General features: G+C 37.1%; 1 protein-coding gene across 1 annotated transcript; it reads right to left on the bottom strand.

The window, feature by feature from the left end:
- Nucleotides 1-407: 407 nt before the first annotated feature.
- Nucleotides 408-17,452, bottom strand: lsg1 (large 60S subunit nuclear export GTPase 1). The gene is made up of 14 exons (XM_023271294.3): nucleotides 17,203-17,452; nucleotides 13,274-13,400; nucleotides 11,762-11,882; nucleotides 11,300-11,386; nucleotides 11,077-11,163; nucleotides 8,061-8,121; nucleotides 6,993-7,169; nucleotides 4,709-5,020; nucleotides 3,254-3,355; nucleotides 3,024-3,167; nucleotides 2,820-2,943; nucleotides 2,122-2,201; nucleotides 971-1,153; nucleotides 408-900 (listed from the first exon to the last, which is right to left on the bottom strand). The coding sequence occupies exons 1-14, from the start codon at nucleotides 17,287-17,289 to the stop codon at nucleotides 727-729; spliced, it is 1,866 nt and encodes a 621-aa protein (XP_023127062.1). The 5' UTR covers nucleotides 17,290-17,452; the 3' UTR covers nucleotides 408-726.
- Nucleotides 17,453-18,968: the final 1,516 nt, after the last annotated feature.

The following is an 18,968-nucleotide window of genomic DNA, read 5'->3' as shown; positions in this document are numbered from 1 at the left end:
ATGTGGTAGTAAAGTATGTCTTGGTATAGTATGTTGTAGTATAGAATGCCATAGTATAGTATGTTATAGTATATTGTAGTATATTAGGTCATAGTAGTATGTTGTAGTATAGTATGTGGTGCCGTAGTAGAGTATGTAGTAGTTAAGCATCTTGTAGTAAAGTATGTCGTAGTATAGTATGTTGTAGTATAGTATACGGTGTCATATTATAGTATGTGATGTCATATTATAGTATGTTATAGTAAAGTATGTGGTAGTACATATGTTATAGTATAGCATGTCATAGTAAAGTATGTTGTAGTATAGTATGTGGTGTCATAATACAGTTTGTAACAGTATAGTCAGTAGTATAGTGTTTTCAAGCTTTTCTGCTCTTTAGAAATGTATCAATAAACTGATAACAGACATGAAAACATGAATTTTATTCTATAACTGAGGTTAGTTACAGAATTTATTGTTGTCTGTGGATCAAAGTCGTACTAAACATGTTTAATGTTTAATCAAGACTGTATTACAATCTATATTTTATTTATTCTATACTTGACACCTCCTGGATGTTGAGTTCATGAGCTGCTGCTCCAGATGATGAATGATCTGACAGGTTCTGATCCTAACCAGGTTCCTCCATCTACCTGCAGCAGCATTAGTTCCTTTGGAATCAGTCAGCTGTCCTTTATCGTTTCCATTCCAGCTGAAATGTTTGTATTTTAAAGCTCTGGATCATCATCAGGCGTCCAGATGTTTAGTGATCCTCCGAACTTTCTCCTTCTTGTTCCTGTTGCCGTGTTTCTTCCAGGGTTTTCCCACCATCACCTCAGGTTCCTCCTTAGCGACCGGACCACTGCCGGTTCTGTAGCCCATCACAGACTTCACTCCTTTGGACAGCGCCCGGACGTTCTCCTGCAGACACAACAACCCATCAACACCCAGCATTTAACTCCGTAATAAACAGTCAGCAGGTGGACGTTACCTGGTGGAAGAAGTTCTTGTCGACGACGTTTTCGATTCTCCTGATCTTCTGCTGTTTCTTGTTGGTTCTGTGTTCTGTGTTCGGGTCGCAGCCGTCCAAGTCTCTCCTCTGGAACTTGCTGTGTTGAGGCTGGAAGTCTTCAGCTCTAATGTGAGGAGGAGGATGGCAGTAAAGGAGCTTCCCCTGGAGAGAGAACATTCATTAACACCAACAGTTAATCATTCAGAAAAAGTCTGTCCTTCATCAGTAAACACAAAACTATTTTACACAACAGTTTCTGAGAGATTGCTGCACACTGACCTGTAAAAATATATTTACTGTGCTGGACTTTCATCAGGGAAATGGTCTGGTATCAGGATGTTAATCATGAATCAATAATTTAGCTGATTAGAATATAAGAACCAATGAGGACCTGATGTCAGTAAATGTGTCGTAGATCAGCTGCAGTATCTGAGTGTTCCACCAGGTGGAGCCTCTTCATGTTTAACACTGTAGAGACCAGTACCACTGATTCTATAACCACCTGTCAGTATTATGGGACGTATCCTAGTGTGATCATCAGTATTATGGGATGTATCCTAGTGTGAACACTTTGAGTCCTAGAAACAATCATTGGTTCCCTGGATGTGTTTCTGGTTTCTGATAATTCACCAGAGAAAACTTTTAAAAAGTGACTTCTGAGTAAAACTTTAAGGCTGGTTTGGTGTCTTTTTGGGGTCACTTTGTGTTTATTTGTGATTGTTTTGTGTCTCTTCTGACCAGGACTACCACAGTGAATGCATAGTCCTGACAGTGAAGCACAGAGGTGGGAGTGTGATGTCAGAACAATTATAGACAATGAAAGGATCATTTTAACACAGAAGATACCAGAATCATGTAGACAAAAATGCTCCTTTCATCATCTATAATAGTTCTGACAACCACCTATCAGCATGCTGATATGAGCCTTAAAGTTTACCCAGTAGGGTTAGGGTTACCTCAGCAAATGTTCTAAATATGTTGTGGATTCTGAGGTCAGGTCAGGGGGAGAAACTGGCTGATTTTTCATTAAATGAATCAAATCTCTTGTGTTTCTGGAGCTTGCTTTGTGTTTTAAGTCCAACATTATTCACTCGACGTACAAAACAAAGCAACATAACTGTGAAACTTACACTGACGTAGTCCTTCAGGATGTACCGAGCTGATCTGGACTGATCCGGCTGACCGTGTGACGTCATGAAGCCTCTCATGTCTGAAACAGAAGAATAACCTTCAGACGACTCGTCTCCAAACAGATTAATGCTAAATAAAGATCTGTACAAACTCAGAAACAATAAATCAGTAGATTACAGAATACATTAGGGAGAAACCACTGGAGAGTGGAGGAACAAGACATAGAACTGAGTCTATAAAGCAGCATTTTATTAACGTAAATAAAAGAGGTGTTGGATTACATTCTGGACCGTTAGGGTTAGTAGGAGTAGGGTTGGTAGGGTTAGTAAGGGTAAGGTTAGTAAGAGTAGGGTTGGTAGGGTTAGTAGGAGTAGGGTTAGGGTTTGTAGGCTTAGTAGGAGGTAGGTTAGTAGAGTTAGGGTTAGTGGAAGTAGGGGTAGTAGGAGCAGGGATAGGGTTCGTAGGGTTAGGGTTAGTAGGAGTAGTGTTGGTAGGAGTAGGGTTTGGAGGGTTAGGGATAGTCGGGTTAGTAGGAGTAGGGTTAAGGGTTAGTAGGGCTAATAGGAGTAGGATTAAGGTTGGTAGGAGTAGGGTTAAGGGATTAGTATGGTTCGGGTTTGTAGTACTAGGGTTAGTAGGGTTAGAAGGAGTAGGGTTAGTTTATTTATTCTCTCTAGAAACAGTATTTTTGTCTTACATCCGTATGCCATCAGCAGCTCCTCAGAGGTCGGAGGTCTGTCTGGGTCTTCGTCTTCTCGTGGTCTGATGATGTTGATGCCATATGTTCCTTCCAACACGTGTCGAGGGATCGTCTGACAGATGTGACGAGTGAATTAAGGACCAAAACACTGATTATACACCAGGTTTAGCAGTTAAACTCTTTATGTTCTGTGAAGGATATCAGGGACACTGCAGGGACGTGATCCCTCATCTGGTCGATGGGTAGAATCCCAGAACAGATCATCTCGGCTTTGGTGGAAACGAACGACGGCATCACCAGACCAGGACAGTCACAGAGACACAGGCCTGGTTCCACGTACAGAGTCTGAAGGAAAGACGACAAAAATAGCATTTTCAGCTTCTTTCTGCTGGAATCTGTGACCTGATACCAGCTGTTTAGTGTTTCTGTACCTGGAAGTGCTTGGTGTGTCCAGGAGTCGCTGAAACTGAAACCTTCTTGTTCCTGAAGATAGTGTTGATGGTTGAACTCTTTCCTACATTTGGATACCCGACCTGTTGAATCCAATAGCAGGAACATTTAACTTCAATTCTGTTAGAAGTATCTAAGACATTTTAATCCTGGAAAACAAGCAAATCATCATCAATAGATTCCTGATTATCTCAACCAAGTCTAAACAAACCTCCTCAGAACCATTCAGGAGGTCAGGAAGGAATGTTAGTCCTATTTGGTTGGTTTTTTGGGCTGAATTTTAGTTTTTGTTGCAATTTCACCTGTTTTGTGGTAGTTTTGGCCGTTTTTGTGGTGATTTTCCATGTTTTTCCTGGCATACTTGAGCCTTACAGGATAGTTTTGGCTATTTTGGGGTGATTTTGTGTCTTTCTGAGGTAATTCTGGCAGTTTTTGTGCTTATTTTGCAGGTTTTTAGTGCCAAATTTCAGTTTTTGTCACAATTTCACCTGCTTTGTGATAGTTTTGGTCCCTTTCATGGAAAATTTGGTACTTTTTGTGGTGATTGTGTTACTTTTTGGGGTGATTTTGCATGTTTTTGCTGGCATATTTGAACCTTTCAAGGTAGTTTTGGCTCTTTTTGTGGTAATTTTAGCAGTTTTTATGGTTATTTTGCATGTTTCTTGTGCCAAATTTGAGTTTTTGTCACAATTTCACCTGTTTTGTGGTAATTTTGTCCTTTTTTTTGGTGATTTGGTCTCTTTCTGTGGTAATTTTCCAGTTTGTCATTATTTTAGTTGCAGTTTTTCCCCAGAACTCAGATGTGTTTCTCCTCCTAAATGTCATGTGTCTATCTGCTGGACTGATGAAGTTCTGAGGCTCAGAAATTATGGGAAAAGTCCATTAAAAAGTGATAAATCTGGACCCACCTCTATGGACTTCAAGGACCTGGAACTCTGGGAAAATCCCCAGTATGAAGGTAGAACTCTGATCATTGATGAAGTTACTGGACATGAAGAACCAGATGGTTCTAAGGAGGTTTGGGGGGAAATTTGTCCAGATTTGGTTGTTTTTGTTGTGATTTTGTGTCTTTTCATGCTTTTTTGCAGCGTTTTTAGTGGAAAGTTTAACTCTGTGGTGGTTTCACATCTGTTTGTGGTGTCTATTTAACTTTTTGAAGTGAATTTGCAGCGTTTCATGGCGACTTTATGTCATCTGTGGCAGTTTTAAGTCTTCTTGGGGCAATCTTGTGTCTTTGGTAGAAAAAAAAGTTTGGGCTGACTCCTGGAACTCTGGAAATATTGACAGTATGAAGGTACAACTTTAATAAAGTTACTGGAGATGAAGAATCAGGATGAATGCTTTCACTCTACACAAATATGAATATGAATCTGAAAGCTCCCATTGTGTCCTGATCCCAGCCTGAACTCCACAGATAAACAGATGTTTCTTCTCACCAGGCCGACCGTCAGCTGTTCTTCTCGACATCTCCTTCCACTGTGGACGGCCTTGAACATGTTCAGCAGCTCGTCTTTGTGCAGCAGGCGGCTGGAGTTGTGGAAGGATTCACTGGATGAACCGGCAGCTTCCTCCTCACCTTCTGAACAGGTGTGCCAGTCCTCCTCCTCTACCATCACCTCCTCCTCCTCATCTTCATCACTGTCTTCCTTCACCTCCTCCTCTCCACCTGCGTCATTATCTGGTTGTTTTCCTTCTTCTACTTCTTCTGCATCGCTCTCTGCACACTCTGGATCCTCCACTTCCATCCCCTGAAGAATAAACTCTGGTTATAAACGCTTTAAAGGCTGAACGAGTTTCAGAATAATAAAGAACATCTTCAGAACCATCTGATGGCATTCAGCTGTGAATGTATTAATAAATACAGTGGCTATATAAAGTCCATACAGCTTTGTAAATGGTAAGTCTATGTCATAAAAGCTCCAGACACGATTCATCCTCGTGTCATTTTTTTCTGACTTGATTCTGATATTGGTTCATTCCATCTAAAATCACCAGATTTTAAAAGGTTTCTGCTCAACCATTCATGATCTGCCTGGTTTTTTTGGCCATAAACTGGATATGTAGAGAGATATCTGTGACATTTTACCTTGATATATTAAAAAAAAAAAAACTAAAATTCAGTCGATCCACTCTCAGCAGGTTTTTCAGACATTTAAATCTGAGTCTAAACAACAAGATCTCAGGAACTGTTATATATTCTATTATAGTACTGAATAGCTCGAAACACCAGACAGGTTCGGCACAAATCCCTCAGGCTTTTGTCCAAAAACAAACTTAAAATAAAGAAGACTTTTACCTTTCAGCATGAATACAATCTCTCAACTTCCTTAAAAACACCCAAACAAACAAACAAACAAAAAAAAACCCCCAACATCGGCTTCAGTTGGCAAAAATACATCCAGTTTCCTTAAACAATGTAGAATGGTGATGGTCTGATGAGGCCAAAGTCAAACTTCTTGGCCATAATACCAAAAAAAGGAGATAAAATACACCACCAAAATCACCATCTGCCTGGGGAAGCATGGTGGCGGCAGCATCATCAAACTTTGAGGCTGCTTTTCTTTAGCTGGAACTTGGGTTTTAATAATTAATTATTGCAAATAATGGGCAAAACTTTATAGTTTCTGCTAAAAATAAACATAAGATTAAGAAGAATTTCACCTTCCAGCATGACAACAATCTCTCAACTCCCTTATCTGTCTGGACTCTGGGGTAGGATAGCAACACAGAAATCTTTTTTAGCCAAAAAACATATATATATAAAAAAACACCCAAACAAACAAAAAAAAATGCATCCAAGCCTGGCTTAAGTTGGCAAAAATGCATCCAATTTCCTAAAACAATGCTAAATTATGATGGTCTGATGAGACCAAAGTTACATTTTTTTGGCCGAAATACCAAATAAATGGCCATTAAACACTTCACCAAAATCACCATCTGCATGGGGAAGCATGGCGGCAGCAGCATCATCATGCTATGTGGCTGCTATTCTTTATCTTGAACTGAAGCTTTAATAACAAAAAGCTCCACATATCGGGTAAATGCGACACAAATAACTTCAGATTTCTTCTAAAAAACTTAATGTTAAGAGAAATTACACCATTTAGCATGACGACGACTAGAAACACGCCTCCAACAAAGGAACGGCTTTACCAAAATAAAGTCATAGTTTTAGATTGGCTCAGCCAGAGTCCAAATCTAAATCAAATCGAAACTTTTTGCAGTAAAGGAAGAGAAGGAATCCAAACTGTTTGACTCTAACCTCTACAAATACTGACTGTTTTAATAAAGTCCAAAGGCAATTCAACTAAGTTTTAGTTTAGAGGTATGCACACTTATGTTACCAAGTTATTGAACAATTCTTCCATTTTTCCTTGGATTCCTACTGTTCTTTACTTTAATTGACAGGTTGCAATTTCACAATAAAGGTATAAAAGCTTATCTTCATTTCCTTTCTTTACATTCCAGAAACCTGCCTCTTTACAAGGACTGTCTTATATCCACCCTATATAAAAACTACAACCCCTCCATATATATATATATATATATATATATATATATATATATATATATATATATATATATATATATATGTGTGTGTGTGTATATATATGTATATATATATATATATATATATATATATATATATATATATATATAAAAACTCCTCCTCCTCACCTTCTCCTCTCTCTATATATTACATAAACTCCTCCTCCTCACCTTCTCCTCTGCATCCAGCCTGTTGCTCTCAGCCAGAGCCGACCAGAAAACCGTCCTGATTCCTTCCTTCTGGAAGTGTGTGGCCCAGGTTCTCCTCTGTTCTCTGGTCAGAAGATCAGCTTTGTTCACCAGCAGCATGTTCACCTTATCGGCTGAAACCTCCCGAACGTACGACTCCTGGTGGAACACAAATCCAGCTGATTACAGGCAGGAAGATAAATGAAATAATAAAAGATCAACTTCTGTAAATGCCACTTTAGTTCTTTTATTGGTGTGTTTGCTTTTTCTGGCTGATAACTAAGATATCTGTAATGGTCGATTGTACACTATTATTTTTACAAATGAACAAATAAACGCGTTCCAACAGAAGCAAAGACTCAGTTTTCATGGAAAATACTCAACTTCCAAAGCTCATTTCTCCAACAAACGTTCCTCTACAGACTAAAAATACACCCATGGATTTAAGTCTCTGAATGCATGGCTTTTAATTTGCAAAAAATCTTTAGTTTCAGAGTTTTTTATATGTCAAATTCAGGGTTCAGGGTTCTCTTTTATCAGTACGCTGTGAAACACCAACAGTTTTGAGACCAAAAAAATGTCTAACCTGCTCAGAAAAACACGTTTAGCATGAAAATGTACAAGGGTTTTCTTTCTCAATATTGTAATATCTAATTGATATTTTGTTCTTTTATATTTAAATATTAATTGATTGTAAACCCACTTTCCAGCTTTCATTCACTGTAACAGAAACTGACTGACGTTCTACAGATCTTCCTCCATGAAGGAACCATTCCTGGATGTTCTCAGACTCAGCAGCTCAAGTTCTGACTAAAAACACCAAAATCACATCTAAAAAGATTCATTCCTAATTCAAATACACATTTTTTTACTAATCGTGGAGCTGTCCTGTCAGTGAAAAGCACTTTCTAGTATTTCATTATTTGCCTAAATTTAACAATAATGACATTAAGAACAAATGTTTAATATTATATTTCATTAGAAACATACAGAAAGACTTTTTCCTTCCTGACTGAACACATTTTTCCATCACTGAAGGACTGAACTCACCAGGTCCAGACATCTGAACAGCAGCGGGTTTCTGGCATCGACGATTTGAACGACGACGTCACTGAAAGAAAAATGAAAAAGTCTCAGATTTAAAAACCATGAAGAACATTTTAATCATTAAAGACTGACGGATCATTTCAGACCACAGTGTTCCTCCTCAGTCTCAGAAGGTATTTGGGACCAAGAACTAAGTCAAGCAGAAAATTTTGAGAATTTCTTTTGTTTTCAGGGCGCAGAATTTTTGGACGTTTCCCCTAAAAGAATCATATTTCCTGAATTCTGTCCATTTTGATGTAAACTGACCCAATAGTTGATGTTCTGTCTCCATCCAGCTCCAGCTATGAGGAGGAGAAAGTACAACCTGGGCATGAAATCCAACAGAGACACTGAAATGGATTGGACCTCTATGAACGCCAACATCTAGACCTCTATAAACATCTAGACCTCTATGAACACCAACATCTAGACCTCTATGAACATCTAGACCTCTATGAACACCTAGACCTCTATGAACTCCTACACTTCTATGAACTCCTAGACCTCTATGAACATCTAGACCTCTATGAACTCCTAGACCTCTATGAACATCTAGACCTCTATGAACTCCTAGACCTCTATGAACATCTAGACCTCTATGAACATCTAGACCTCTATGAACTCCTAGACCTCTATGAACTCCTAGACCTCTATGAACTCCTAGACCTCTATGAACTCCTAGACCTCTATGAACATCTAGACCTCTATGAACTCCTAGACCTCTATGAACTCCTAGACCTCTATGAACTCCTAGACCTCTATGAACATCTAGACCTCTATGAACATCTAGACCTCTATGAACTCCAGGTTCTGGTTCCAACCAGTGAGTCCACATCAACATTTAGTCTGAACATCTAAAAACTGGAACCTTGTCTGGTCAAACTTTAACCCATCAGATTCTACTGATGTTAGAGCCTCAGCAGTTGGAGAAATGTGGACCAAAGACTTTATTTCAGTAGAAATATGGATCCATCTATAGATATACACTTACAGGAACTTTATGGAGACACTAGAGCAGCATGGATTGGAGATTTAGCAGGGTTTTTTTTTCCATTTTAAGGGGCCAATATGTATTTATTATAAAACATTTTAGGCAATTTCTAGTAACTGTGGATATGTTTAAAGTTATCTGGGCCCATTTTGAGACATTTTGGAAAAAAATATGGGTAATTTTGGACTGATTTCAGGTCAAAATAGCAAAAAATAGAACTTTTTCTTTCCTCACATCAGATTCTACCAGCCTGGATTGGAGATTTTTGCACTTTTTCCCCATTTGTAAGGCCTAACAATTAAAAATGTGTCTGCTGCTGGATCCATTCAGTTGTTCTGATCTGATGACATTATTCTGTCTGTTCTCACCACATTTCATGTCTCTTGGAGTTTTATTTCTGGAGATCTTGAATCCTGAAAGCAGCTTCATTGGTAAAATTTAGTGCTTGGCAACGATTAAAATATTTAATTGCGATTAATCACAAAACCTCCAAGTTCTGCGATTAATCGTGATTAACGCACTGTCATGCGTAAAATTAAATAATGGGTTTAAAAGTAGTGTATTCTGCACTTTTATTTTTTGAAGTACTTCTATATAAACAAAAATGAAGTAACATTTGGTTTGCAAACACTTTAAACAAAGAGCTTTTTAACAGCAGTATTCCCTTCACACAGCAGCAGTTAAAACATTTCTTGTAAATCTCAACTTAAACATTAATGTAATCAAATCAAGCCAGAGCTATTTGCCACTGCAGTGGCATAAACGTTTTATCTGGTTTGTTCTATATAATAGAAAAACAAGTTACCCTCAGAGTCCAGAGCCACGATCATAACATTATAACAGGAACCTTCCCAGCAACAGCAAGTTAACATTTATACGTCTGTATTCTTATTTTTTCTCTGGTACCAGCAGAAACATCTTTCTTTCATCAGGGAGCAGCAGAAACAGTCTATGTTCAGTAGCAGCTGTCCCTGTTAGTGAGGTGAAAAAGTCCACAGCTGGGACTGACTGCAGAAGACTTTTTAGTCTGTGAAGTCCATGTTTGGACTTCTATTTGGCCTTTTTAGGCTTTATTATATGGGACAGTGGAGAGTGACAGGAATCATGGGGAGAAGAGCAAAAGGCCGTGGGTCGGACTCGAACTCTGCATCGGGGACTCTGGTTTATGTCGTCAAACACAAAAAACCTTCTAGTGATGCAGGTTGAGGCGCATCAACATGCCGCCATTCATTGATCCTCCGACCCACATCTTTGACGATACTAATCAGAATGCAGTCTATAGCTAACTACTTCTCTGCGGCTGTTGGCTTGTTTTGTTTTAGTTTACCTCTATTTCTCCCATACGCTGAATGCAGCCAGTCTGCTGAAGCCTCCCTCCACTGTTAGTTTGGGTGAGACATGATGACGTCCCTCTGTGATGAATGAGTGAGACTTTATCTGGTTCTCTGCTGGTTTATTGAACCTTCACACAGGCTACTGTGGACCGTAGCCAACGCCAGAATAACTAGAAAAACCCCATAACTTAGCTCCAGAATTAGCCGCCGTTCCCAGCTCTCTCTCGGTCAACACACACATCGACACGGAGCAACACACACACTACTGTTGACTCTCAGCCAATCAGAAGTGATCTAACTAAACATGGCACGTTCACGGACATTAGGTAAATCTGAAACTGAACAATAAACATTGAAACATCAACAACAATATCAATCCGTTAAAATAATAATTTTTAAAAACTGCGTTAACGCACGATAAAATGATTATCAGTGTTAATGAATTGATACGTTAACATGACAGTAACGTGTCCAGCCCTTCTTGTAATTCAGCCAGAATGTCTTCACTTTCAACTTTGTTTTTGGCCCCATTAAACACTTTTATAAAGACTGAAGAAGAAAATCTGAGTCAGTGCAAAAACATATTTCCTGAATTCTGCCTGAACTGACCCAGATATTAACTCTCAGAACAGATTTTATTTTTAGTTTTTTTTACCTTCTCTCGATGACTCTCCACAGTTGTCTCCAGAACTCCAAGTTCCTCTCAAACGGGGTCAGAATTAACTTCTGTTCCTCCTCCAGTCTGGAAACAACATTTAGAGTTAGATCACTGACACTGATAATAAGTCACATGTTAGAAGATTAGAAGTCCTGACTGTGCACCAAACATTTGAGTTATTTAACATGAACCAATAAAAACACCAGATAATGTAACGTACTGGGCCAGCTCTCGCCTCCACTCCAGGAAACTGTCCTTCTCAGCCTGCTGCAGATCCTCTGGACTCGTACTTTCATCCCAGTGAGGTCTGGAGACAACAAAGACGTTTAGGAATAAAAAGTTCACTTTAATGATGTTAAATTAACCAATATCTAGACCTCTATGAACATCTAGATCTCCATAAACACCAACATCTAGACCTCTATGAAAATCTAGACCTTTATGAACATCTAGACCTTTATGAACATCTAGACCTCTATGAACATCTAGACCTCTATGAACACCAACATCTAGACCTCTATGAACATCTAGACCTCTATGAACATCTAGACCTCTATGAACATCTAGACCTCTATGAACACCAACATCTAGACCTCTATGAACATCTAGACCTCTATGAACATCTAGACCTCTATGAACACCAACATCTTGCTGTTAAATTAACCAGAAGTGTTGAACTCACCGTCGAGGAATCCTGAGGAAGTGTTTGTTCTCTTCATGCAGCTTCTTCAGCCTGATTTTCTCCTCGGCGGTTAACAAACCGGCTCGAGCTTCAGCCGGAACAAACTGGATGTTGAGTTTCTCTAAAAAACACAGAAGAAACTAAAGAGTCAGAACCAGCAGCAGAATGTACTGAAGGTTCCTCAAAGCTGCTTCTCTCTCCAGAACACAGAAAAAATTTCCTCTGATGGGTTCATATTTTAGAAGCAGAGTAGACGGATTCAAAGAAGCTGCATACATTTATTTTATTCTTTATTTTACCAAGTAAAATCCGTTGAGAACAATTTCTCATCTACTATGACAACCTGGCAAGAATTACAGTAAAACACTAAATCTGACAGATTAAGGATTAATTACGACATCTGTATTCAATTTGAAATAATTTGTGTAATGCATAAATTAAAATAATTTGGAATTTTTGGCCACAACATGCAGCCCAAAACTAAACATCAGTTTCCTTATATAATGCTACTAATAATAATAATGTTGGAGTTTTAAATATCCAACATACAATAAGTGCAACATAAAGCAGCAAAATGAAACAGACAAATGATAGAAATCTGTCATAAATTACAAAAGAAGATTTTTATTATCAATTTAAAAACGTTTCTCTCACACATTTGTATTAGTGCTATATTTTTAAAACAGGATCAAAATAGAGTATAAATAAGACAAAGTAAATTCAAAAAAATAATCCTATATATGATAGATTTATACACTACCGTTCAAAAGTTTGGGCTCACGAAGAAACGTCCTTATTTTTGTAAGAAAATCTTTTTTTTTTCAATGACGATAACATGAAATGAATGATAAATCCAGTGTAGACATTGTTAATGTGGTAAATGACTATTGTAGCTGGAAACAGCTGATTTTTAATGGAATATCTCCATAGAGGTACAGAGGAACATTTCCAGCAACCATCAATCCTGTGTTCTAATGCTACATTGTGTTAGCTAATGGTGTTGAAAGACTAACTCATGATTAGAAAACCCTTGTGCAGTTATGTTAGCACATGAATAAAAGTGGGAGTTTTCATGGAAAACATGAAGTTGTCTGGATGACCCCAATCATAAAACATGCTGGGAACCAGTTTAAAGAGGAAAAAATGAGTTGTGATCTTTTTTCTTGGTCAAAATCCTGGTAACTCAGTTCTGTACAATCTTCCTCTGATCCATAGATGTTCGGTTCAAGCAGATAAAAAGCCTGCTGCAGTGATTCAGGTTTGATGAAATAAAAGATTAATCCGATCTTTGTCTCTTTAAAATGTAAAATATTTATGAAATATTTCAAAAATGATTAAAAAAGGATTGTTGTAGTCTCATAGTTTGCTGCTCAAACCTCAGATTTGTGTCCGAATAAAGACTGAAACTCTCTAAAACAGGCTTGAAATTATCTAAACCAGAACCAGCTGAAGTCAGAACCTGTTTGTGCTTCAATCCAACACCAAGAATCTGTTTTAACATCTAATATTTACCTGCAACAAACTCTGTTCCTGCCAGCTCAGCGGTGGCCAGGAAGTCGTCCATGGAGCTCTGTTCCGTCACCGACTGCAGGTTCAGTCGACCCCAGTCGTAGCCGTCGTTCAGTTCGCTGGTGTGGAGCTGAAAACAAACACCAGCAACAACCAGTGAGTTTATGTAGAAAAAAAAACTGCAGGATGAAGTATCTCTCTCTGAATAGCTGATATATGAGGTGGATTTATATCCCAACGATCATCCAAACACAGCAGCAGTAAAACCCTCAACCTGACGTCTAAACCAGGAGGCGATTGAGGGAACTTCAGGACTAGATCACCATGGGAACGGATGATGATGTTCCAGAAAACAGCGTATTAAATCATCTTTTACTGACCAGTCAGTTCTCTTGGAAAATATCCTCATCATTCCTGAAGATCAGTGTTCTGAGTTTTACAGCTGAAAGTGATTTTAAAGCCTCTTTTTATACTATAAACCTTAAAGAGCGACAAAATCCTGAAAGTAAAACTAAATAAACACTGAAGTTTCACAGAACGATTGTTGACCTCAAGAGATTTGCAATAAATTCTCTGCTTGAATGATGTTTTTATGTTTGGTCTGAGGAGGAAGAGGAGGTAGAGGAGGATACAGCTGGTCCAGACGAGGGAACCAATGGGAGAGCAGAAATGTAGGACGGACATGAACACTGACCAATAGCAGAGCCTTTTATTGCTGCCCGTAGAGCCGGTCGGGTCTTTCTTTCTCTTGATACTGAAGGAATAAAAGCAGCCATCCCATCAGAATTCCAGTTAGGAAAATCTTACAGTTTTTCTCAGTCACTTTGGTACATTTCTCAGATCAGAATTGAAATTCTCAAAACTACTTGTTCAATCTTCACATCATTGTGTCACTTGTGCACATCAAAATACCAGTTTCTCATTTCTTTGAACCAGTTGCAAATGCTTTGGTTCATCCATGCAAATGATTATGTACAATTCTCTGCTGTTTCCTACATTATCAGCTGCTTCTGTCTTGTTGATCTAAATGCATTCTAATGGGTTTCTGTTGAATAGTCTCACCCCCCACAACATTTAGGCATTAGTTCATCACATAAGTCTTTACGTGCAAAAAGGTTGAACAAGTTGTCAGAATATGTCAAGGATATTTCTATTCATTTCCATTAGACTTTTTTCAAAATCTGTTCTGAATTGGTAAATTGCTCCCAGGTGAATCTTGACTTTCTCTAAGAAGGGAAATGCGTGAAATCACTCAAAGAGGAGAAGATTTTCATGATGAGGATGAGAATTTGTGTCCCAACAGACAGAAATGTCAAGAGGTGTAGGAAGACTGAACTGGAATTCCTACAGCTGCATGTACAGTTTTCTCTGGGTAGATTGTCCTATGTTCACATTTCTACTTCTGTTTTTTTGTTTTTTCTTTGTGCTATGCAGCTGTTTTCCTTTCTGTATCACAATGACGTGGTCTCTCAACAAATTACAACACAAACAGTAAAAGCATAAATGTGAATCTTGTCCAGTCTCTTGCAATCAATCTCCCACATAAACTAAGGTGTAACTTACAATTTACTATGTCATCAAAACTTTAGTCGTAGTTTACATCAGAACATCCCTCCAGAGAACACTGTTATAATGACAACATGACTAAGCAACTGGATTGTCTGATCCACACAATGACACAATGACTTGTCATTCTTTTTTTTGTTTTGTTTTGTTTATTTCATTCATTCACCAAAAACAAATGAAACATAAATGCATATACAAAAAAAGAAAAATATTTGAATGAAAGGGTGGCAGAAGGAAGTAAAATACTTATAAAGTCTGCCGCCTATCAACATAAAATCACTGACAAGTCATTGTCAAATTATGCTGTTGAACGCAGCCATCTGTCAATAAATTCAGCAAAACCATAAAGCAAGTTTGCTGCTACACAGCAGTGTCATATTTTTTCAGTAATGAAGCTTTTAGACTTATCTTAAAAATAAAAATGGACTTGGAAGTTTTAATTTTCTCATCTAGATTTTTCCACAGACTAACTCCTTGAATTGAGATGCAGCTTTCCTTTGGTTTTGTTCTAAACTCTGGTGTTGACAAAACTTCAGTTCCTCTTAATTTGTATCTACTTTCTCTCTTTTTGAATCTGTTTAGTAAGTTGTCTGGTAATACTTTTTGGTGAGCTTTATACATAGTTTTGAGGAGGTTATATTCTACCAATTCATTAAATTTTAATGTTTCTAATTGTATAAATATTGGATTTGTATGGGCCCTGTACCCACTTCTGATGCCACTGACATGTTCACTGACAGATATTTACTTTTGAGAGATGAATTAAGGATTTTGAGCAAGATACTGGCTTTTGCAGGTAATCCATGGTGTTTTGCTGTTTGTACAAATTGTTTTGAGAAATGCATTTCCTGTTCTGCAAATGTCAAGGATGATTTGAGAAATGTACCAAAACAACCGAGAAAAACTGTAATATCATGCCTAGAAGATGGGATGTTATTCCAAACACTGTGGGGTTGGAATGGATCAGATTACACTGTGGAAAAGGACCCAACTTGTGGGGTGTAAAAGAGATATATTCTGTACTTTTAACTCCAAAGACCATTAAACACTACTTACATCACCATGAAAGAAGTTTTATTTTTATTACCTGATTATTTTTTACATTTGATGAATGTGTCTTTCTTTGTGGGCCTCATGATTACATCTGTAATTCTGCCAGATGTTAACTAAAGTGAATCTTGGTATGAAAACAACAAACTAAGCAGCTTCTAGAGGGACGGAGAAAAGAATATTAACTCTCTCAGTGATTTAGACTGTGCTGTTTTCAGACTGAGTTATATTTTAAACTCCTCATCTTGGTTAATAATTATAGTTTATCTGCCTGTTAATGTTTGGACACACTGCTCCTTTTATATGAACTCAATAATATCTAGATTAAGAAAATCTGGATCGACTGAATGAATGATAACCAGTTTTGTGTGAGAGTGGTTTTTTAGTAAAGAAAGATAATGAAGAGCAAACATTGATGTGTTCAACTTACTTCATGCTACACAAGGCTGTGCTTTAGAGATCTTTAAACTTTAATCATTTAAACATCAAAATTCATGAATACCAACATCTAGACCTCTATGAACATCTAGACCTCTATGAACACCAACATCTAGACCTCTATGAACATCTAGACCTCTGTGAACACCAACATCTAGACCTCTATGAACATCTAGACCTCTACGAACATCTAGACCTCTACGAACATCTAGACCTCTATGAACATCTAGACCTCTATGAACACCAATATCTAGACCTTTATGAACATCTAGACCTCTATGAACTCCAGGTTCTGGTTCCTACCAATGAGTCCACATCAACATTTAGTCTAAACATCTAAAAACTGGAACCTTTTCTGGTCGAACTTTAACCCATCAGATGTTCCTGATGTTAGAGCCTCAACAGTTGTAGAAATGTCTACCAAAGACTGTATTTTAGCAGATACATGAATCCATCCAGAACTTGATCCAGACCAGGTTACCAAGGTGATCTAACAGGTCTAGGAATTAATTTTCTGACTTTATAAACTTGGTAACTCCTTAATCTGACTGTAGTGAAGCTCTTTGCTATAAGAACTAGACACTGACTGATTCCTGGATCATTTCTGTTGATGCCGAATTTACCTCAGTGACTTACTTACTGCGAATATAGTTTAAAATTATGAATTCCCGCTGCTGAAAGGAAAAGCAGGAATAAAATGTGATTTTCTTAACGGAGTTTGGCGCAGCTGAAACTTCTCAGCGGTTCTCCTGACCTCTGGGTGCAGTAGAGGAGTTTACGGCCAGGTTAAACGAGGCTCTAGTCACTTTGTTAACACTAATATTGTATAAATATCTGTATAAATATGCACAAATCGTATTTAAATGAGCTCTTCTCACCCAGGTGTCTCCTCTCGGCTTCCCTCGACCAGACTGGAGTCGTTCCTTGATCAGCGCTCTGCCGAGTCCTGTCTTCTTCTTGCCCATTTTTTACGGATTCTACTGAAATTTCACAGAATATAAAACCTCAAACTGTCTCCAGACACCGTGCCGATATAAAGTCAGACGCTCCTGACTCCAATCTGCCGCTAACTGCTGCGCTACATGTGCGCAGCTTGTTGTCGGAAAAACCGGAAGTGGAAAAAAACTGAGTCAAGTATCCGGAAGTTACGTCAGAGCAACGCTGGAAATTACGGATAAAATAAAGATAAATTGAAGTTTAATTTAAAAAGTATATTAAAAATAATATTTTATGTAATAAAACCTACGTTATTAATTGATTTTATTGTAGGTATAGATGTTAATGTAGGCGTGGTAAATTCCGGGCCGATTAAATGTGTCCTGAAGAAACTAGGAGAGCAGCAACAAGGTTCCTACTGCACAGCTGGTCGATTTTTATTCCTTTATTTTCAAAATAAAGTCATCAAGTCAACTAACTGTAATTTATGCATAACGTTTGAAACAACAGTCAAAATGTTTTCCACTAGAAAAATAAAAATCGAATAAACCTAAATATTGAGGTTTTGACCCCACAGTGACGTGATTTATGGTGTTGCTTTACCTGAATAATTAAACTATTACAGATAAAAATTCTACAAAATTACATAAAATGCATCTTTACCTGACTATGATAAATATTAAGAATTAAAATCTTGCAAAAAATTTGTTTAAAATCTAACTTTACCTGACAATAATAAACAATTAGCATAGAAACCTTTAAATGTATTAAATAAAATACAACTTTATCTGACTGTAATAAATATTAAGGATTAAAATCCTATAAAAATGTATTTAAAATATAAATTTATCTGAAAATAATAGATAATAAGGATTAAAACCTTTCAAAATATTAAATAAAATGCTACTTTATCTGACTGCAATAAATATTAATGATTATAACCCTACAAAAGTGTATTTAAAATCTAATTTCACTTGATAACAATAAATAATAAGGATTGAAATCTTTAAAGATATTATATAAAATACAACTTTATCTGACTAATAAATATTAAGGATTAAAATCCTACAAAATATTATATAAAATACAGTTTTACCGACCTATAATGAATATTAAGGATGAAAACCCTACAAAAATGTATTTAAAATCTGACTTCAACTGAAAATAATAAATTACAAGAATTAAAACTTTTTAAAAATATTAAATAAATTACAACTTTATCTGATTATGATAAATATTAAGGATTAATATCTTACAAAAATGTCTTTAAAATCTGACTTCAATTGATAAAAATAAATAATAAGCATTTAAAACCTTTAAAGATAGTAAATAAAATACAATTTTATTTGAATGTAATAAATATTAAGGATTAAAACCCAACAAAAAATTATGTGAAATACAATTTTAAGACTCTGCAGTATCATTAATTATAAAGATCAATCTGAAATTGTGACCCAACAAAAACATACATAAAAACCATAAAAATCCAAGGATCCCCTTTAAGCAAGCTTTCCTTTTTACTTTTTAAATGTGCAATATTTATTTTATTTTTATTTTACTGTTCCACTATCACACAAACAAACGTATTTCTGCCTAGAACCAGCAGATGGCAGCAGCACACAGATTCACCTGCTTCCACCTGAAGAACTCACATGGAAATATTTCACTTCTGCTCTTGTCTGTTTCTGTCACTTTAACAGTAAAACTT

This window comes from Amphiprion ocellaris, chromosome 2 (genome assembly GCF_022539595.1).
Source record: "Amphiprion ocellaris isolate individual 3 ecotype Okinawa chromosome 2, ASM2253959v1, whole genome shotgun sequence".
NCBI classification, from domain to species: domain Eukaryota; kingdom Metazoa; phylum Chordata; class Actinopteri; family Pomacentridae; genus Amphiprion; species Amphiprion ocellaris.
This window is presented reverse-complemented; position numbering and strand designations above follow the sequence as displayed.

Coding starts and splice junctions, on each gene's coding strand:
- lsg1 (XM_023271294.3), bottom strand. CDS start 17,289: ATGGGCAAGAAGAAGACAGGACTCGGCAGAGCGCTGATCAAGGAACGA. Junction 11,387..11,761: donor TTCCTCAGGATTCCTCGACG/GTGAGTTCAACA, acceptor TGTTGTCTCCAG/ACCTCACTGGGATGAAAGTA. Junction 11,164..11,299: donor TGGAGGCGAGAGCTGGCCCA/GTACGTTACATT, acceptor TGTTGTTTCCAG/ACTGGAGGAGGAACAGAAGT.